Consider the following 22,464-nt stretch of genomic DNA (forward strand, 5'->3'; position numbering starts at 1 on the left):
AGGGCAGAGCGCTGAGGGCAGAGCGCTGAGGGCAGAGCGCTGAGGGCAGGGCTGTGGCCGGACCCAGCCTCACCTTGCTGCGGGCACCGCAGCTCTCACCAGCCAGCCCTCACAAAGGCAGCACGGGCTCCACGAGAAGGCAGAAATGAACCTGGACGCTTTGTTCCAGCAAATACAGTTCACAGAGAAGCAGGCGAGGGAGAAGAGGCACTTCATCCAGCAAGGTCCTGAGGGGCCGGCGGCGGCCCCGACCACCCCGAATGGCCTCTCCATTCCCAGGGTGTCCCGAGGGGACTTGTGTCAGGGAAAGCCGGGGTGACCGCTTCTTGCTAATGGCATGTTTCTATGAGAATGTAACTTTTACAAACCGAGTAAACATTCTTACAGGTTTTTGTTTGTTGTTGCAGCTAAGTGTGACATAAACAGAAGCTATGAAAAAATTAACCAAATAAAAGAAGAGCTGAGCGCTGCAAAAGTTAACTTAGAAACTAAGGTAAGCAGGCATATTTAGAGTGTACATAATAATGAAATACATTATGTTTACAAATATATGACCTTTCAGGAATAGATTCATAAGCACTTTCAAGGAGTGTGCTTCACTTGCTGAGTAATACAGCATTGAGAAAACTTACACCGTGCATTCCTGTAGTGAAAAAAGGGTCTGTCAACATCCTTCCTCTCACAAATCTCCCCCTTTGGGCTGGCCCCTGGCTGTGTTCAGGGACTTGCTTGGTTCGAGGTTAGGAACGTTTCTGGATAATGCTTCCAAAATCTGGAAACTCTAGAATCAGGACATGCGCACAGGCAAGTCACTCCTTCTCCACAGACAGAGCTTGGCAAGGAGCACATCACCATGGACAGGTCACTGCATGCACAAGATACGGCCACCAGCTGTGGGCAGCCTAACTTGTTGGGGTGTAGTGTGAGATTCCCTGCTTTAACAGTCCTGAAACTTGTTACAGCATTTTCTTCGGTGCCCAGAAGGCATTTCTTGGTTGCCTGATGTGTTGCACTAACAGCCTTCCACAGGAAAAAATATATGGAAACGTTCCCTGTGTTTACTTCACAGGACCTTGAATCATACACTGAAGACCTTTCTGTAAGCCCAGGCTCACAGTTAAGGCTTACAAGACCTAAGATTTTTTCTAAGGATGCCAAAAATAGAGGACAGTTTCTAAATCTATTTAGTGATTTTATTACTCTTTCCATTTAATCAGACTGCAGATGTATTTTCAGATTAAGCTTCCAGTTTTGCAGAGCTTTTCACCAGTAACACCTGTAGTTGCAAATTATTTGAAAATCCATTTGCTTCTGTCTGAAAAATGAAGTTTAAATACCATCCCTGGTGCTCTTAAGTGTCTGTGCTGACAGAATATGTATTCACAACAGGAAAGGATTTGGAGCCTCCTTTGAAGTCAGAACTGTTGTATCCTATCACTTAAATAAACAACTTCAAGAACATTTGGGGGATTGCCTCACCTAGTTGTGAAAATAAATGTTTGGAGGTTGATTTTCATCCTTCCAAACACAGGCTCTTCTGCCTTTTGCAAAGGATTATGTAGTATATATAATAAATATCAACATTACTGATCAGAATAAAAAAGAACTCATTTACAAATATTTACTGGCTGTAAATTCAGACTATAATCATGCAAGCAGTTATTCACATGCTCACATTTATGCATGTGATGATCTCAGAGCCCAAAGGTGCTTTAAAATAGTAACTTATTTAGCCAACACAGATTATATCTGGATATTGCTTGTTAGGTGAAGTCCTCTGTAGTCTTACTCATAAATTTATTTATGAACATTACAATTTTATGTTTATACTACTAATTTGTTGTTGATGCAGTGTGATTTATAATCAAGGTTTATGTGGTAGGTATAGAAGGTCCCAAGAGTAGAGCCATTATTGTAAATGACTAATGGGAAGAGCTGAAGAACCATTCCTAATTAAATTTTATGTGCTTTACTGACCAGGATTAATAATATTCTCACTGATGTCCACAAAAATATATTTTGCTTGCTTGCTTAGTCTGACATTGATTAATTTATAGATAGGAAATGATACAGAAAAGTAGTGGAATAGGAAAATACATTTCAATCAGACTGTATTTAGGTTTAAAGATTATATAGTTATGGACATTATTTAAAGTAATTTCTTTTTCAGTACAGGAATCAGGTTTACATACGTCTACAATAGTTCATGCAATTCAAATAATATTAAATAATGCTGTTCAGCTAATGCTGTTCAATTTGTCCTGAACAAAATAACTGCAGTTCTTTATAATCAGACATATCCAACCACATGCATGCTCAGCAGCTGATGCTTGACCAAGCAGATGAGACTGAGTTCAAAGGTTTTTTGACATCTATTTCACAGACACTGCCTGTGGTCAATCAAAGAGTCCTAGGAAGTGCAATTTTTCCCTCTTTTCTGGAAAATCAGGTAGCATGTAATTAGAACCCAAATTATAAGATTTTGCAGTTCATAGCTCAATGATTTCTTTAAAAAAATTGGTTGCAAATGCACAAATTAAGTTGGCATCTTACAGATGGAGCAACTACACTGCAGCTAGTTATGTTCAATAATACAAATACAGTGGTATAAGACCATCTACTCCTTTGAATTAATATGTAAAATAAATTCTCCTGAGCCAAGCACTTCCTGGACACTTAGCATGCTGGACATATCAGGAATCAGGAAAAACTCTGGTCCTTTCCTTCCCAACTCTCACATTCTGATCTTAGGGTATTTTCATTCCACTGTCCTCCTGTTTTGATCAGATGCACTTGATCTATGCCCTCTCCAAAATCATCTACATTGTTTAATTTTAAAATCTTTTCATTTTTACCACTTTAATAGCACTCTTATTTGGTCTTTTCTGCTTCTACAGTCATGTTATCAGCCTGACTATTCAATTTACTTCTGATACTTACCCTGTGCCTTTACAGTCTGTGGGCACTTCTGCTAACTTTACTTTCCCTACTCATTGCTGAGTATTACAGTCTGAGTCATTCTCTTGAGTCACTTCAAGAGAACTTCATCAGATGAATGGTTTTCATCCTTTAAGACTCTTCAACACTTAACTGTTTTCTATTTATCTGTTATTATAGTTTATTCCACCATGTATCTTAACTTAGGTTAGACGATATAGTAGATGTGCTGGAAAATTGAGAAGAACTCTTCAGCAAATTTTGAAAATGTAGTGGTTGAACAGCAGACTCTTCTATCAGATAAATTAATGGTTAAAAGTAATAAAACTCAAAATAAATCTATATGCAAAATTGAAGTTTGGGGCTTTGGGTGATTATGGTCAAACTGCCTCTAATCAATGAGCTAATTACATTTTCTTGGCTAAAAATTCCAGAAATTGGGCTCAGAAAATATGAGCTTATCCCTCCTTCCTTCACATATGCCACAGTGGCATTGCAGAGTTGGTGACATTCAGTCAAAACTATGGTGTTGGACCACTGTCCCTCTAATATTATTGTCTGATTTGGTAGATGATGAGCTCTACACAGATGGAGGACACTGTCCTGTGTTGCATAAAAGATCCCATGTGCTCAATACTTTTCCTGGTTTTAACCTGAAAAAAATATCTCCTGAATCAAGCAGACTTTAAATTGCCATTCTAGATAGACAGACCACCACTAAATGTCTCCTTTAAAGAAAGAAGATTTTGAAAAGTTTAGTGGTGTCCTGCAAGATAAGTGGGGGGTAAAAGAAAGAGCTGTTATGGTTTTGCTAGTCCAGCAGCTGGGGCAGCTGTGTTTTAACTGTACAATATCTAAGTATATAAAACAATAAAACAATAACCTTACTTCTTAACTTTTTTTTTTTCTTTCTTTTGGAAGGTTCAGCATCTGTCTGAAAAGCAGTTCTACTTAGAAATTCTGAAGAAACGTGAATATAGCTTAGAAAAACAGAAAGCTGAACTTGTTAATCAAAAAAGCAGTCTTCTTAAAATCTTGGTGTGTTTCCAGCTATGGTGTTCAGAGAGCTCTTTTCTACTTGACAAGAGCAATCAGCTTTAAAATCTGAAAATCTGGAAGAACTAATATTCTAAATCAGGAAATTTTTTTTTTGCTTTAGCTTATGTAACAATGTAAATGTAGATAAATTGTCACTTTTAATTAAAACCACAATCTAAGGTAGTGTATGCTGCAGTTTGTCTACAAAGCTGATTTAACCTTCTTGACTTCGTTTTCTGATGTCTGCTGCTGTGTGACTGAAGTCCAATGCTGATAGATTATTTACTCTTAAAAGTAAACTGGGAAAGCCTCACCTTAAGTTGGGTTGGCTCATCCACAATCAAACAGATTGAGAAGGATCAAAGTTAAAACCCAGGGAGGCCCACACCATATTTTAGCAATCCTGACGTGCCACACAATGTCTGATGGCAGACACACTAAACCACCTCTCCAAAGGTAGCTACTTACAACAGACAAGAGGTTTTTCAGTTCTCTCATATGCCAACCTGAATATTGCCTTCCTCTTACTTCACTGTGGATCCTTGGATCTGTACATATAAAGCAATGCCAGAGGAGTAGTCTTCTCTGCGTGTGTGTCTGCACTTTAAATGTTCAGCAGAGCTAAATTTCAAATGTTCAGTCCAAATCACCAATATTAACCCGAAGTCTTTAGGCAGACATCTTCTTAATTGAGTAATATTTCTGCAGCACCCAAAGTATTCCCAATATATGTGTGAAGTTTCTTTTCATTGGAGCCGGTCAAGTTTGATATATGGGTTATCATTTCTTTTTTCCTGTATAGGACATTTCATTTTATTTGACTTAGGAATCAATTAAGATTTCTTAAAAGAAATTGAATATAACCTTTCTTGTTTGAATGGGTTTTTTTTTCCTAGAAAATTAAACAATAATTTCCTATAAACTATAGCTTTCTTGGTAGTTATTGAGGGAGTTAAAGTAACTCTGAGTTCTGCAGAGGAATAAACAACACCTTGACTTAAATTAATAACAATCTAAAAAAAAGGAACAGCCATGCTAGGCTACAGACTTTAAACAGAACTTTCTACTAACTTCAGTAAAATAGCTGAACCAAATAACTGTTGGTGCAATTCTGGGAGATAAGGTAGCAATTTTTAACATGCTTCATTACTAAGAATATATCCTTCATTTTTACAGGGGAAAAAAAAGAAAGTTCAAATAGCAGACATAATGGTAGAGCTGTAGACCATTTTCATGTTCTTATAAGAAATTATTTACTTTTATATTTATTTACTTTGGGGTTTTTATTTATATTATACTACAAATTTAAGAGTAGAAACAACAGTGTGTTTCAGTCTGCCTAGCCTAAAAAAGACTTCCTTTTTTTTTTTTCACCTGAACATTCAATATTCCCTTTCTTTTTTTCAGACAGATGCAAAGAGAAAAATTGCTGAAGAGGAAGATAATTTTACCAGAGAAGTAACAGAGTTTAACAATGAATATGGACTAACAAGTAATAGAGATCTTCTGATTAAAAAAAAAGTCAAGACTGAAATAAAGGATTTAGAGAATGAGGCAGCACTGCTGAAAAATGGTAAGCCTTATATTAAACTAGTGTATCTTGGATTAACACAAATCAGTAAAATATAACTGTGCAAACCAGTACTTTTAATTCCATTCCCTTGCAGAAGTGTCTCCTGATGTCTAATGTCAGCCAGCACAGAGGTGCTCTGTCATACATAGTGACTGTTTTTGGGCAGAATCCTCTATGGATGAGTTCTGTACATGTCCTTAGCTTCAAAAGAATTGCACACACAAATGTCTTGCAGTAGAACTTGATCTTTCAGACACGGAGTATGAGATCTCTCAGAACACAGGGTCAGACTTAAAAGCAGTCCTTCTGCATGGGGTCGTCATGGATCACGAGCTGAACATGAGTTAATGACATCAGAACGCCAACACCACACTGAGACATAAACATAATTCTGATCTCTAAGACATGGAAAATAATTTTTCACTCTATTTGGGGCAGTTAAGCTCTTAGCTGGAGTACTGTGCTTCTTGTTTTGATGTTAAACTCTAAGATAAGATGTGGACCAGCTGGAGAGAATCCACATGGGACCAGTGAGAGTGATCAGAGTTCTGGAGCATATGAGAAAGAAGAAAATGAAAGAATTGTGACTATTTAACCTATTAAGGAAAAGATTGATGAAATATTAATATCAGTCTTCAAATTATTAAAGGATCCTGTAAATTAATATATTCTGCATATCTATAGTGAACTGAATAAAAAGTAACAAGTGTAAAACACAATAAGAGAGAGTCTGTCTGACTGTTTAGAAGTCTTTCTAAGAACAGTGAACTAAAACACTCTGCCCTAGGAGATTCCATTATCAAAGGAATTAGGGGTCTTCACTACTGAAGGTCTTTAAAAACAGGATAGACAAGCATCTGTCAGAAATGGCAGAGGTACAGCTGATCCTGCCTTCAGGAGAAGGAATGCAGTAGATGACCCCTCAAAGTCCTTTCCAGTCTCATGATTTGTCAAACACCAGCACTTCCAATTCCTAATATCTGCTGTAAAGTTACTGGAACAGGACTATCCATTTGAGTTTGCACTTGGTAGTACCTTCTTTCTTATTTCTTGTTGCTATGATTCTAATCTGCAACTGAAAAAAGTCTGTATTTGGTGGCAAGTTCTACTCTTAGCAATTAACTTTTACATATTCAGGCAGATCTGGACAGTTAAATGATTAGTAGGACCTGAAGGGGGACTAACATTCTTCTCTAGGTTCAGTTGCTGTCTTGATTCCACCCTTTATTTGGACCTTTTTTGAGGTACAATTTGCCTGTCTTTGGTCTGCTACAGTCCTGAGCACAGTGACAACACTGAAGTGAAAAGTTTAAGTAACTCTTAACATGGAAATTATGCAAGGACCTCCAGTTGTTAGAAAAACAATCACAATTCATTCCAGATGCTGTCAATAGTCAGGCTCAAATATCCATAAGACTAAACAAATTAAGTGGGTTTTTTTCAGTCCTGCTGAGAGGTGTCTGTTCTCCACCTATTCAGTGAGTCATCTTCCTTTCTTTATAGCTGAAGTAACTCTAAAGCAAAACATTCTTTTTCTGCCCAGACAACAAAATATGTTGAACATCTTAATAACAATAAAAAACATGTTCTTTCATAGGTAGGAATGCAGTGTATGACCTATAATTTCCTGTGTATTGTCTTTTTATTTATGATTTTGGTTTATTTTTGTTTTATATTCAGGGTTCTTTTTCACTAGCTGAATATTGATAGAAGTAGTTAAGAATATTTAAGATTGTATCATGAATGCTAAAACTGCAATGTATTTTAATTTAAATGTATTTTTTCTTAGAAATGGAGTCAATGGAACACAAAAATGTCCAGTTAAATGCACTCCAGCTGCAGAAGAATGAGTTAAAGCAGGATTTATTTACTCTCCAAAGTGAACTCAAAGGTGTGCCTGATAATTACTTGCTATGATAATTACTTCTGCTTGACAAAGGCTTTTGAAAAATCTTTTCAGTTGAGTTTCTTTTCTCAAGAAAAAGAAATCATAGTAACAAGATTTTAATTAATTTTTACAATATGTAATACATCATTTTTAAACATGGCTATAATAAATATTATGGATTTCAATGAGATTTGTTTTGAATGCCAGTGATACTGAGGTCTGGAGATTCACTGAATCATGAGCTATAAATATAAAAAAGAAATATTTGCTTTTGCTGGTAAGTCATGTACTTAAATGGAGAATTTGGTGGTTTTAAGTGCACTTAAAATCAATATAAATATTGTTTTAAACCCATTAACCTATAATTAAAGAATGTCACTAAAATTCAAATGTTTTAAAAGCAATGTGGCTTGGACTGAGAAAGACAGGTTTGTCCTAGGTGCTAAACCTCTGAGTTGTAAATTCAACTGTCTTCTGTTTACTGACATTTGTGTGTTCTTGTATGGAAGTCTGTGCATAAAAAAGGACATCTAGGAGGGGTGTCCATAGAGCAAACTCTATAAAATGAAAAGCTAAAAAGATACAGAAGGAACCACAAAAAGTTCTGTGTCAAAGGTGATCAGAGCAACAGGGATAATTTTGAAATCTGAATTAAAAAATGTAATCTAGAGCTTTTTAGTAACCTTTTTTACAAATATATAAGTAACATGTCACAGTAAGAGCTAAGGAAAGCAGTAAATGTGATCATAAATTGTTTGAGAAAGGGAGTGAAACTTTCCAGATTGCAATATGCAATTGCAATAATAATAAAATAATTCATGTTCTTTATTTAGATGCCTTTTCCCTTCAAACAGTTGCATGAAGAAATATTAGAAGATATAAATTTAGAAAATGTAGAAAGTCTTTGAATATGGATGATTAATATATATTTATAAAGTGATTCTAATTTCATGTTTAGACCTTGAGGAAGTAATCAGGGAGGCTGGAAGAGTGACAAAAGATTTAGAAGCAGAAAAAGTCCAAGTAACTGAAAAACCTCAGACTGATCCTGAATGTTTAAGGTAAGAGTCTCGTGTTAATGAGTTCCTAAATTTAATTTTAGACCTGTAACTGCAGACCAGTCCTGGTAGCAATGACTATTTTACCTTTCCTGTACAATATTCCTCTGAAATCAGAAGAACCATTCATTTTTTATTAGAGAAGACAAATTCCCGCTGTTTATTACAGCATTTCACACTCACAGGCATACTCACAGGAACTAAAAAATGGAAGAGTTTGCAGGGATGTCAGTCAGACTTGGAGGAAGAACAAAAGACTGCTGCTTCCACAGGGTGGAAGACCAATTCTTAAGTTCTTGTAAAAATGGTGGTGGTGCACAAAGTACTGATGAACTGCCCAGTGCTAAACACATCTCTGCTGATGGGCTGCACACAGCCTGCTTGCAATGGGATGGGTTGGCCACAGTAACCCCCTTGGGTCAGCTGGGCCCTGTGTTGAAGCTACTAAATGCAGGTTTTTCTCTCTGATCTCTATCAGTTCCAATTTGCCTTCCAATTAAGCCAGTTTAGATCAAAATTTTGGAGACTTAACCAAGACACAAGACCTTGCACAGTCTCCCTTAACAGTGACTGCTGCTTCTTGGGAACTGAGTGGTAATGACTCATTTCTTGTCAGTTTGCTTAAGTGAGACAATTAGATTTTCACTTTACAGAAAATAATGTAATGTTTTTGTTTTTTTTAAAAAGATTCCAGTGCAGAAAGCCCCAAATCACAGAACTGTCCATCTTTTTTCTGTCTTATGATGTTCCAGATGAAAGTGCCTGCGGATATTTAAAAGTATTGAATAGGCAAGGCAAAGAAACTCCTTCTGGAAAAGCTGGTCTGAAAGATTCTCTAACAGAAGTTGTTAAGGAAAACATAACTGTTATTACCATCGTGGTAATTTTTCCTACATATTGCTAAGCTTTTGACAAAAATAAATAAATATAAGGTGGGGTTTTTTTCCTGAAAACTTTCAATGGAAAGTTATAACTTTGCAGAGAACCCTGAGCAATTTTATAAAAGACGATTTGGTAATGGCCCCTTTTTTTGCTGAATATCGGTTTTTGAAAGAAAATGATATATCAGCCCTATTACTAACTCTCTTCAACCTCTTACATGGTGTTGAGACATGGCCAAAATTCCCTCAGCATAAAAATTAATTAGCTCACAATCCTGCATACAGTAGCAAAAAATTTGCATTCAACATATACATGGAAGACACAGTGTAAATAATAATAGCAGCAACGATTCTTTAGGACAGCATGTTATAATTCACTTGTTTACATTATTCAATCGTGATATATTAGGGTTTGTGATACATGAGGTTGTCACCTTCCTTCTCAATAACAGACTTCCCTTGGAGTAGTTTACTGCCATGATGCCACTGAATATTGAAATTGGTGTAATTAGTTTTCTGTAGCAGGTTTCCTTTGTGTAAGGTACAGAAGTAACAAACCTTGTGTTACTGTAAGTTCCCAGCTCTGCCACTGAGATCCTAGGGATCAATCAAATCCATATATGTCTGCCTTTCTATGTAGTGAAAGTAACTCACAGGTCTGCAGAACGATACTTTGGTTTTATCTGGGTGGAAAACGTGGATAAAACATATTAAATTCTATTAACTGCAAAATCAGCAAGTGCCATTTACAACCAAAGCAAGAAGGAGGATGATATTTTCTTGTTTAATGAAATGCCTTCTTCTGTGGTCAAGATAAGATTACATTATTTGATAATTGCATGTAGTGCAAAATATAAACTGCTGCTGCTGCTATGACTAATATCACAAAATGCAAGTGATTCTTGAAGTGTAATAATATATTGAATACATTTTCTTTACATTGAAATACTTTTTCATTTCAGATACTGGAAAAAATTTAGGACGGATTTGCCTAAATCGTACATTTATCTTGCACTTGCTTTTGATCAAAAAAGCTCAGTGCTTTAGAGAGAGAGAGAGATAGCCCTGAATAAGTTAGATGCCAGAAGCAACATAGATATGCTACTGTAATTCCATGTCAGCACTAAGAGATTCTGCTCCTCTGTAGAGCTAGTCAGGCAAGCCTCATTTGTCTACCTCTCTCTGTCATAGTGCTGTGCTCTTTAGAACCATCCCAAACTCTTATCAGACTCATGCAACTCTAGCAATTCTTTTTTTCTTTTTTCTCTTCTTTAACATAACCTACCCATCACTTCTTGATTTGGACTACTGGATTAAGAGAATGAAAGGGGGGCTTTAAAGTATTACACGTTATAAATATTGCAGTATAGAAATAGTCCCCCAGGAGGTACCTGAGCACTTTCCAGTACCTACAAGGATATCATCGAGAAGATGGAGCCAGGACCTGCACGATGCTGCACAGCAGCACAACGAAAGGCAAAAAGCAGAAGCTGAAACAAGAAGATTTAGAATGAATTTAAGGAAAAACATTTTTATCATGAGGACAGTGTAAGCAAAGGAACAAGTTGGCCAGAGAGGTTGCACAGCTTTCATCCTTGAAGGTTCTCCTTTAGATATATGCATATACCAGTGTATATATCTTAACAGGAGCCAATTTTGGCCATGTTAAAATCGATGTGATTGAACCTACTGTGTCAGAGAAACAACCCTTTTTAGCCTAACAAGATTAGGTTTTTTCCCCGTACAAAATTTATTGCAAGAATAGAATTCTAGTTTTTGCTGAAAATCATTTTTATTACATATAAAGATGATAATATTTTGGCACAAGTAATGTGAATCAAAAATGCATATTTTTTTTCTATGAAATAAGCACAGAATTTGACTCTCTTTTTACAGAGCTGGAAAGCACATCGCTCTTTAAATGGCAAAAATACCAGTGTTTTTAATGTTTCCTTAGAACAAATGTGAGAGACAGGCAGCATCAATACCCTGATATATGTAGCTCCCTGATCACCCTGCAAGTCTGTTACTGTATCACATTCCTAGTTCCAGCTTAAAAATCAATATCAAAAGTAGCTGGCAAGGCAAGAATCTTCATTACAATTAAGTATATATCTAAAAGTAAATTGTGTTTCAGTGTAGCCAGCTAATTCAAATTACAGCAATTCATCTTTGATCTGAGAAAAATGTCCTATACCACGTCTGCAGTTTCATAAAATTTCTCTCAAATCCATCAAAGAATTACAAAAGGTCATGAGAAACACTCACAGGTAATTCTAAAAGCTGTTGATGCTGCAGTTAGAGTCTTGTTTTAATACACACCAGAAACAGAAAAAAGGTGACCAAAATTTGAATGTTAAGCACAGATACAGTTATGGGTAAGACACTGTACCCTCTTACTCACAGCAGGCACTCTGGACAATGCCAGTGTCAAGATACAGGCCCATAATTCAGAGAAATATTTAAGAAAAGAAGGCTTTTTTTTTTTTTTTTTCCTGAAGAGATCTGCAATTAAGATCAAAAGCTTTATTTTAATCATCTTTTCTGCCAGTGCCAACCCCAAACAGGAAAAGAACTTTGGCATCAGCTCTCTTGAGTCCCATTTCCCTGGCAGGTACCAAGTAGCATCACTCGAGTGGAACAACTCAGGAGTCAAGCAGAGACTAACTGATACCAGTAAATTCCTAACTATGTCATTTCACTAGTATATTAATTGTAATTATTATATTAATTATTTATCTTCTTTCACATTTTAATTTTAAATTTTTGTGTTGCCTTAAGTAAAGCAGCCTAAAAATAATTTTAATTGAGGCTCATTTAGACTAACAACAGAACATTTCTACCTAAAACTGATATTTTTCACACTATTTAAAAGGTAGACTGAGGATAAAATGTTTCTTTGAAACCTGAATCTCTCTTCTACTTCAGAAAAGAAGTAGTGGAAAGGAAGTGCATGGAATCTGCTTACTTTCTAAGTAGTTCAAGGCTTTGTATACTTGTCTAAATCCAAAAATATAGTATTGCTTCTTAGACTTTACAATGCAGAAAAAGAAACTCCATTACCAAAATTAGGAAGGGAAAAGTAATTCTTTCTTTCATACAGGTCATACAGGAAATATATTCATTAGGGCTGAAAAATATTTCATGCTAACAGCAGACTGCCTAAGGCCATGTATGGTTCTGATGGGGTAAAAAAAAAAATTTGTAATTTAATTTTATGTTAAATTTTATAATCTAGAGATATCAGTCTGTGGAATAATTCTTATGGTTCAAAATTAGTTTTTCAATGGCAATCTCCTCATTGATTTTTTGAGCTTTCCTTTTTAATAGCAGTGCCTAGTGGAACTGTTATAGTTTGAATTATGTTAAAATAAGTTTCCATTATGAATTGCAGTATGTATTTACAAAAGGTAGATCAAATCTGACTAATGATATCTTTCCTTGATAAGACAAAAAATTGCTTAGGCAAGGAAAATTCAAATGCCATCCATTTAGACATTAATAAAGTATTTGATGCTAACCCACATGGGAAACTCCTAGTTAACCTGGGGAAGACATATTTAAAAAATGAAGGAAAGAAATGACTATAACTAACAACAGGAATAGGTCTGAAAATAGAAATTCTGGCACTTGAAGAAGGTAACTACAGTCACTGCTGGTCATGGTTAATGTTTTAAATAATGACTTTGGAATAGAAAGTGTTTTATGACAATAGTGTGAAATAATCAAAAAACTACACCTTGTAGACTTTGGAATTTGCTGAAGAAGAGGAGGAATATAATTATATACAGTGCAAATTGATCTATTTGTACACAACTAAGGGCTTCAACAATAGGTACCTGGAAGCAAAGGGAGAGGTCTGAGCTTACTGCGTGAGCAAAATACAACTATAAACATCAAAAGTAAATATAGCTGTGGACAAGATAAAAGCAAGAGTTATTTCCAACAAAAAGCAGGAGGGTGTAAAAATATTGTGTACAAATCTCTCACCTACTTGTCAAAAAAAGGAGATGAATTCAACCTGGAAGATGAGCAGAGTATGGAGAGCCCATAATGCAGAAGGAAAGAAGGACAATTCTAAATCCTTTTTAGCCCTGAGAAAATTATACACATGAAGAAAGCAGTACATTATAGAGACACTGATTTCAGCAGTAGGGTAGCAATATTACTATACCCAGATTAGGATCTAATTTTCCCTGTACAATAGAAAAATCAAGATAATTGAATGAGAGGGATCATTGACCCCTATTTACTTTCCCTGCCTCAATAGGAATCTTACTGACCCCTAGAAACACGTTTCATTTTCATATCTCTGATGCTTGTACATTTTTTCTTTCCTGTGTAACTCTTCTTCCAGTTCCTGTGAAAAGTAGTCCATGTAGCTTTGGTTTACTGTCTGCACAAAAGCAAATCTCACCCTAATGTGCAGTTTAATTCAGCGTGCCTTAACCTTTTCATGTTTATTCATCTATAATAATATATTCCTCAAAGATGTCTTGTGATGTTTTATGTATTTGGGGAATATAAATTAAAAAAAAATACCACCACACTTTTGAAGACCTCTAACTACTCCTATAAATAGTTGCCTGACAGCATTCACAAAATGCAAGCTTTAATCAGTGAAAATTGCATATTTTACATTCAGCATTTGATTCAGGACAGCAAAAGCCAAAACTTTCTTATTTTACCTAAGGTAGCTCTATTTCTTTTAATTTACATTTCATTCCCATTGTTATGTGATCTAGTACCCTCTTCACTTACATGTTTAATCTTCTTGCTAGTATTTATTATTACTCCTAGATCACTTTCTTAGTTTTTATTCTCTTTCTGCTCCACCAAGCACAGACTTTTATAATTTAATTGTGTAGCTCAAGTACTTGAGTTTATATTTTGAGGTACTAAACTCCGTTTAGGACTTGTTTTCTCCCTTTCTCAATCAATTGATAATAGTCTGAAATTGATTGACTTCTGCAGCTGTATCAATAGCATTTTCTGTTTAGTCGTGTCAGCAAATTGTAAATACCCAGCAAAATCTTGCTCTCACTAGAGAAACATAGAGATTAATTTAGTGCCAGTACTGAAGTGGGAGTGAATGACCTCAGTGCGTTACCTCTGCTTCAGCTTGAGACAATAAACCAAAGTCTTTGATGTTTTCTTCAGTCTCAATAAAGTTTTAAAACCTTGATAAATGTATCTCCTGGAGTTTACGATAAAATTCAGGAAAATCAACATACAGACTCTCAAGTTTTATATATAACTTCCTACACAATTTCATTTTGTACCATGAATTCTATGCCCTGTATATCAATGTCAAGCAATTCTGTTTTATAACACACCATAATGTTTTCCCTCCGATTTATGTTTAAAAAATAAAATGGTGGTCATAAACAAGGCAAAGACAAGAAGGAGAATACAAAGAAGATGTTTTACCTGTTTCAGCAAAACATAACTAAGAGACAGTCTGCTCCTTCTGCAATGCCAACAACAACTAGTTAGTGTTTCATCCCCACTTAGGGGAAAAAAACCAGACCAAAAATGCATGTTAACCCTGCCTTCTACATAAATTATTTCTCCTTTGAGAACTCTTTACATAAAATTATTCTTGAAATGCAAGTTTTGGATACTGAAGTCTTCATCCATTAATTTGAATCCATGGATGATTTTCGGAGAAACCTGTTTGACAATAACATTATTTTTTCCATAGTTCAATTTATAATATCAGCATGTATTGATTTCACAATTATTTTTCCTATTTTCCTTGTGCATATACAGCTGAAATTCAAGAAGGGTTGATCAACCACAAATGCCAATGACATTTAATAGCTGGGCTCATTTCAAAGCTGCAAAATCGATCATCTTCAGTGGTCTCCTCCTTCTTCATCTCTGTCACTTCTGGCATTCAAGAATAATGGAAAATGGGCCATTGATAGTAGAGCTCAGTCTAGGACAAGCTAGCATCCAAAAAATGCTGATGTTGTTGTCCCACCTACTTGATTTAAGACTGGGTTTTGCTATTGCACATTCGGCATTTCTGCTCCAGCTGTTCATTAGAGCCTGTGATGCTGTAATTTACCAATACACTCTTAGTGCAGTGCAATGACTTATTATAAAGATATATTTTATTGTCACCAAAGAGAACAAAATGGTAAAAATAAAACAAAACCAAAGGACATGGACGGCCCAATGCTAATGGGATTTTTCAGATTATTCTTTATAAGAGATCTGCTTTTTATCATAGTCATAAGCGAGGATATAATTGTCATATTAATCCTTGTTCTGGCAAAAGTTACATCTCTTTCCATTTCCAAAGGTGACAGAAAACCTGCCTTCCATCTAAACAGTATAGTTTCATGAATAATTGGTTTGCACATTTAATCTGATAGTGGAAAGATGAATATGAATATCCTGCTTATCTTAAATGTAAAATGAAAAACCTAAATCTGCTTTCAGGTTAAGCATTTTTTTAATAGTTCTATTGTCTCACATTCCTTCTGGTAAAACTTCATCATTTATTCAGTAACTCAGGCGTTTCCAATGCATTAATTTTGTAGACTGTAACCTAACAGACAGCCCTTATTTTGTGAGCATAATATTCCTGGCACATACTGTAATTATCTAGCTTCTAAATAAGAAAGAAGTAAGACTTGAAAGCAGAATCAATTGATTAATGTAAGAATTAAACACCACATTTGAATGAATGTGTCTTTTATCGCCACAACCTGATGCTATAGAAGGAATTGTGCTGTCACTACATTTAAAGGTTCTATAAAATATTTGAAATAAAATTTTTAAAATCCATATGCAAAATATGAGTTTCAAAGCACATCGTCAATAGTAATTAATTCACAATCCCAGGACACAGATAAGCAACTCCTACTGCTTATCTTCTGGTTGTTCTATCCTTAATGTACAGCTACCATGGACTGGTATAATTCTTAGCTGACAACTAGCAAACAGACTATGCATCAGTTTTATAATGTGGAAGACAGTGAGAGAGCATTTTCTCTGAGATCAACAAACTGTGTCTTTTTCTAAGGCAAATTAGGCAAAGTAGGGCTTTTGTTTGTCTTAGGTTTCTAAGTTCTCTGTTCCTCAGAGAACACTGAGGAAAAAATGAGTAGACAAGGCAGTGAAGTTAGGCTGATTTAATCAAGATCACAAGCTGATCTTAGACCTTGAAATGAACTTCTCTCAATGAAATGGTCTGTAAACCAACAATATACGCAGTGAATATTTCATTATTTAAAGTCTAGTTCAAAATTTCCTTTTTTTTTTGATGTTTGTATGTGTTATGAGAAATATTTCTGAAAACAGAGGCATTTACTCCCTTATAATACAAGCACATGCAGCTCATAGTTTTTTCATATTGAGGGTGAGATGTTTTCATCTTCCACAGGAACAGCAAAATGGACTTACAGTGTTGCACAGTGACTAAGTTATCCCTCTCGTATGAAAATGTATCTTTTACTTTTAATAAACCCATTGTCTTGTGTAGAAAACCAACTCTATTGCAGCCAAAGAGGTGCATCATCTGTATAATAGGGTTAAATAATTTCTTGTCTATTATAGTGTATAAAAGAAAAAAATGGTTGCTACCTTCTCTTTCAACTTCAGAAGAAACAACATCCAGCTTTGATGCATCAGTTTAGCTATTTAATGACAAGCAGAATATATACTTTTCCTCCTTTTCTCAGTCTGTTTCTATGTCCCAGAATATTCACATTGTTTCCTGAAACTGTATTAAGGGTAAACAACTTTAGCTTTGTCATTATGCTTTTCTTATGACAGCCATGAAAGGACTCAGTCTAATCTCATCCCCTTGTATTTGTCAGACTACTGAAAGCTCTGGCACAGATTTCTCTTGGCCAACCAAGTATTAATTTAAACCACTACAGTCACTGATGTGCAAAGTTTAGGTGTCTCCTTTTAGCAGGACTAAATGATCTTTTGAACGGAGAAATAGCTATATTAAAAGTAATTCTTACTGCAGAAAAGTTGGAGACCTCCTGGCTGAGACTATTGGGAAACAGTCAGTAAGAGTGATGAAGAATAATGGGAGCAGTGGGGGGAGAAGAGCAGCAGCAGCAGAGGAGTCTGTGGAAGGGTGTGGATTGGTGATAGCACAGGGTCAGGCAGAGGACTCATCTAATCCAACATTCTGTCTCCATCACCAGCTACAAATAGATACTCAGGAAAAATAAGAACAGTAACATATGGCACTTCCTAAGTATCAACACTCAAATTCACATGTTTAAATAAGGAAAATGATGACTAATGAGGCCCTAAATCTTTCATGGTTTATAAAAACAACACAGTCCAGAAATTTTTCTAAAAAATTACTTTGTCAAGACATACTTTGAAAAAACCCAAAGTGTTGCTTTCTGAATTTCCTTACATTGCCATCACAACTAGCAGTGCTGAATAAAATCCAGGAGTATTGTGAGAGAGGGCCAATTACAAAACTAGCAAATGTAAATCCTGATCATCAAAATAGATCAATGAGGCTTTTCTCACACAAGTCAAATGGACAACTGGGACCAAAGCTGGAAAAAGAGCTGCCCAGCAACAGTTCTCTGACCTGAAATTTCTTTTTGTTTTTGGACCCAGACTTAAGAAAGAATTGGAAAAATGCAAAGACGATAGTTGGGAAAATGTCTGTGAGACTCTTCAAACAGAAATTGAAATTCTGCAAATGGTATGCCATTCTCATTATGTATTTTAAGCATTTGATAATTTTAGTTTTAAAGGTGCAATTTAGGATGATTAGCAGTGGCTTTAGATAAGCATTTTTTTATGCTATGTACACATCTAAACACTATCACATTATAGGCCCACTCCAATACTCATTTCTTTTGGCTTATTTTCAAATGTTCAGTAATATAATTTCTTACAGAAAAAGATATTTACAGAGAAGAGACAAAGATAAAAAGATACAAAGATTCAGTGTTAGCCCAAAAAAAGATGTATTTGAGGGACTAATACAAATCATTAGTTTATTGAAAGCTGCATATGCATTTTGGAGCTAAACTAATCTTTACTTCCAGCTGCCAGTTAAATGGAAGATGGGAATATAGAGAAATAGGATCCTTTTATATAGTACTTTGTTTTGTTCACTCTCAAATTCCCTACAAAAACTTACTAAAATGTGTTTTTCTCTAAATGTCAATCCTAACTTCAGATTTCTTGATTATCAGTCTGTGTAATAATACAAAGAGAAAAAATATTTTGAAGTCCCATTTGGGAAACAAAAAGGGGTTTAGAGGTTCATTTCAGAGCCCCTGATTGAGCTGTGTGAAGATGCAGCTGCCACTACCATCAATAGCAGAATGACAGTCATGAGAAATTTGTAATTCTCACTTTTATAATCAGTTTCAAGTTTCTGTTGAAGTAATATAACTTTTTTGTACTTTATCTGTTAATTTTATAATTAATTTCTTCGGAAAGAAAGAAAAAATCTCAATGTTTAAAAATACAGAAGTCATAAGATTTTATTACCTATCATTCAGTTCTTTCTCTTTTCCAGAATTTGTCACAAAAGAAGTCTTCAGGCAAGTAAATAACATGTGACGTGATATGGAGTGTCACAGAAGCAAGTCTGAGTATTTGGAAACTATTTTATTCAGGGTCTATCAGATTTGCATCTATTTTTTGTTTGTTTGATTCACAGTTTGTATCTGCTTTTACTTTTCATTAAAATCAAGTTTTATTAATTTAAAAGTGATGGGGGGGATTGTGTTTTATCCTCAAGTTCAACAGCCATCCGTCTTTATCTTCTTGTTTGTGGCCCATGGAACACAGTGCATGGTCCACTACACATAAAGCTCAGTTCCTGTATTACTGGCTCTATTCTTTATGTATTATTTTCTCAAATGAATGGTCTCCCATTTCTAAAGGGAATGGTATTACAATCAGGAAATCTTAACAGGAGCTACAACTGTTGAGTTTATGACTCAACAATGCAATTCCGTAACGAGCTCTCTGAAACAGCTCAGCTCCAGCAATGCTGCTTGACAGTCCAGAATAGTTTCCAAACTACTGAGCTGTGGATGCCTGCACTGGTGTTAAGCCAGTCCATTTCTTAGTGCTTGCTTTCTGATTGCATGAGAAAATCTTCTTTTCTTTCTCTCCCACAACCCACAAAATACTGAGCGCTAAATTCAGCACTTGAGAGCAAAGGTAAAACCTTGTGCTAAATGAAAAGTCCACATTTCTAGAGAATGGTGAAGAATTTTAATTGAATCAGGATCCCTATTCTTTCAAGCATGTAGGATGTATAACTGCTACAGCAGTTCCCAACCCACAGTAGGAACTGACTTTATCATTCAGATGCTTGGAATCAGACCATGTAAAAACATTCACTCCGCTCAGTCCACTCTGTGGGCATCATCTCCTCACATCTCTTCTGCGTGCAGATATTTTTCAATGTGCTTCCCACCTGAGGGTGGGAAAGGTAGTTGCTCTTCACTAGTTTTTCTACACCCAGAGCTCTTCAAGCTACAGAGGGTGTCTGTCACACATAAAACTGCAAAAGATGTTTTATTAACAATTTAAATATTCATGTTTATTCAGAGTTCCAGTTGCAAGTTCAGTTGTGTATGTGTGTGGGTTTTTTATGTTGTGTGCGTGTGCATGAAAGTCTGTGAAGGTCTGACTTCTTGATTATTGTAGTAGAACTACAGCATAAATATAGCAAAATTTGTAATAACCCAAATGGCTGGAGCTTTCAGAATCAATATAAGAGAAAAAACTCCAAGAATAAGGACCACTAAAAAAAGTGCAACAGAAATCAATACAAATCCTATTGAGCTAAAGAAATCCCTCAACAGCTCTGGAAAAAAAGTATAATGCCAGACTAAACCAGCTGTTGCAGGGTGAATGTAAAACATACTAATTTCTCCAAGTATAAAAATACATTTGTTGCCACCATCTTAAAAATAATCTAATTCTGGACGAATATAGTACTTCTATTTTGGAAGACCAAACTAAAAATTAAGCAAAAATTTGTGTTTTGTAGGTTTTCTTTAAAATTCTCAAGCTGGGGATGAGTAATCTTTTAAATAATGATTGCAAAAGAACCAAATCCTCGGTGATGTTTGATAAATATGTTAAAATCGTTGCCAGATTACCAAGCAAACACACACAGAGTTATTATGAATAAATGAATTGTTTCATAGATGACATAATAAGAATATATTTTTAAGGTTTTATATTATATACCTTGCATATGAGGGTCTAACAGAACCTCAGAGGATGTATTTGTACTGTCTTATGAGAAAAAAAAAAAAGATGAATTAGAGCCATAGAAATACTTGAAACAGCTAGTGAGAAAGAAGAAGATGGTCCAAGCAAAACATTATTATTCTAGAGGGGGGAAAAAAAGGCATCAGGAAAACTAGCAATGCTTCTGTATCGGACCTGGGAACAGTTTCTTCTTAGGAGCAACAGATAAAACTCCCTTGTGTGTGAAGAGAGATAGAAAAATACTTTAGATTACTAAATTTGCCTATTAAGAGATCTGGTAAGCATCAAGTCCTGTCTCCTTCACAAAAGAACTTGTTGAAGTGCAGTTTTACCTCAGGCTTACATATGACTCTACAGCTACCACATTTTCATATTATTTTATTCATTAGTATTACCACAGCTACCACATTTTCATATTATTTTATTCATTAGTATTAACAGCTGTTTCAAAGACTAATAAGAAAACCACTACAATACCTGACCACAGAATGAAATTACATTAGCTAATGCAACAGTACCCACATGAATTATCTCTAATTGGTTGACATAGATATGACTGAGTTGCTGATAGTGACAAATTAGTGCCATAAAATGAAAAACAGCAAGAAAAAAAGAAGAATAAGTCATTAAAAAAAAAAAAGTATCTGTAACTGAATGACAGAGTCAGTGAGAAAAATCTCATATGTGTGACATGGGGCAAATATATCAGTTGAGGTCACATATCCTTGTTCAGCTGACCTGGCTTATGGGGTCCTCAGTCACAGAGGGGACTGACTGTCTTCAGCTACAGAGCTGGTTGCCTGTGTAGAGCTTGGCAGTTTGGCAGTCGACTAATCTAAAAAAATTAGACACCAAGGGAAAGGGATATTTCTTTTTAAAACCTGTAACTAAATTACGTGCATAGGTCAAAATGGATGAGAAAAGTACCTGCAAGGCCAATGCCTGCCACAAAGGTGCAGTGGGGAACCTGAGAGCACAGATCCTAAAAGAAGGGATGGCAAGGGAAGGCCAGAAAGAGAAGGCATGTTTCAGCACTGTCTCCCTGGGTAAAGATGCCTGACCAGCACCACTGCTTATTGGTAGCAGATCCCCCTTGTCCTTTGACAGAGAAAAGAGCACTGCTTTTGGATTTGCCATTCACTACATTTCTGCTGCAGATTCAATCGAATGTGGAGTGTAATGTCTTATTATATCACAGCAGTTAAATACATTAGAATTTTGAGGAGCTCTATGTGTGCATCTGTGTGTACCTCTTTGGCTGCTCTCTGCTGTGATACCATACCAGCCAACCTAAATGAATTTGGATGAAACAATGGGTATCTCTATATTGTCATGCTGCTGCAGGTTTAAACTCATCCTAACTCAGTACTCTCGCTCAGGTGGAGAATGAACCAACTGCCTTAAGACAGTCATCTTCACTTTGATAGTGGTTTTTGACACAAGAAAGGATTTTCCCACTGACTGAGCTGAAGTAAGAGAGAGGGGCCTGTCCTGAAGTTTATGGTAAGTGAAAAAACCTCCAGGTGATCTCCATGAGAAAGACAGCAGGTTTAGCAGCCAAGGATAACAGTGCAATTAGCTGATACTGGGTAAAGAGGAGTAGGAAAATAGTTCCAGTTCTCTGCTCTGAAATGAAATGTGGTACTACAATATGGCAGCTGGGTAAAGGATCACGTTCCATGTCTAATGACCTATGTCTTGCTTGTCAATAGAGTACTTGAGCAAGTAGTAGCTCTGCTTCCTTTATTGATTGCAGCTGATGTGTATGCTCACATTGTAGTGATAGCCCAACCTTCCAAATCCCATCATTTCTATTTTTCTGCTTAGGATTTTTCAGCCCCTTATTCA

General features: G+C 35.7%; 1 protein-coding gene across 3 annotated transcripts; it reads left to right on the plus strand.

Annotated features, from left to right (window-relative positions):
- Positions 1 to 12: 12 nt before the first annotated feature.
- CCDC172 (coiled-coil domain containing 172) lies at positions 13 to 22,152 on the plus strand. 3 transcript variants are annotated; one of them, XM_027647753.1, is made up of 9 exons: positions 13 to 224; positions 408 to 493; positions 3,859 to 3,975; positions 5,383 to 5,548; positions 7,338 to 7,439; positions 8,395 to 8,497; positions 17,983 to 18,070; positions 18,899 to 18,974; positions 21,996 to 22,152. In XM_027647753.1, exons 1-8 carry the CDS (start codon positions 146 to 148, stop codon positions 18,929 to 18,931), a joined length of 774 nt encoding a protein of 257 aa, XP_027503554.1. In that variant the 5' UTR covers positions 13 to 145; the 3' UTR covers positions 18,932 to 18,974; positions 21,996 to 22,152. The 3 variants fall into 3 exon arrangements, with proteins under 3 accessions (XP_027503554.1, XP_027503553.1, XP_027503555.1); XM_027647752.1 differs by having other exon boundaries at positions 18,899 to 18,923; XM_027647754.1 differs by lacking the exon at positions 3,859 to 3,975 and having other exon boundaries at positions 18,899 to 18,923.
- The last annotated feature ends 312 nt before the right edge of the window (positions 22,153 to 22,464 follow it).

This window comes from Corapipo altera, unplaced genomic scaffold (genome assembly GCF_003945725.1).
Source record: "Corapipo altera isolate COAL_440 unplaced genomic scaffold, ASM394572v1 56, whole genome shotgun sequence".
Taxonomy (NCBI): domain Eukaryota; kingdom Metazoa; phylum Chordata; class Aves; order Passeriformes; family Pipridae; genus Corapipo; species Corapipo altera.

Bases quoted from the DNA above. Each gene is read 5' to 3' on its own strand.
- CCDC172 (XM_027647752.1), top strand. From the start codon at position 146: ATGAACCTGGACGCTTTGTTCCAGCAAATACAGTTCACAGAGAAGCAG. The intron at 494-3,858 runs GTAAGCAGGCAT...TTCTTTTGGAAG, and splicing joins AAGTTAACTTAGAAACTAAG to GTTCAGCATCTGTCTGAAAA. The intron at 18,071-18,898 runs GTATGCCATTCT...TCTCTTTTCCAG, and splicing joins AAATTGAAATTCTGCAAATG to AATTTGTCACAAAAGAAGTC.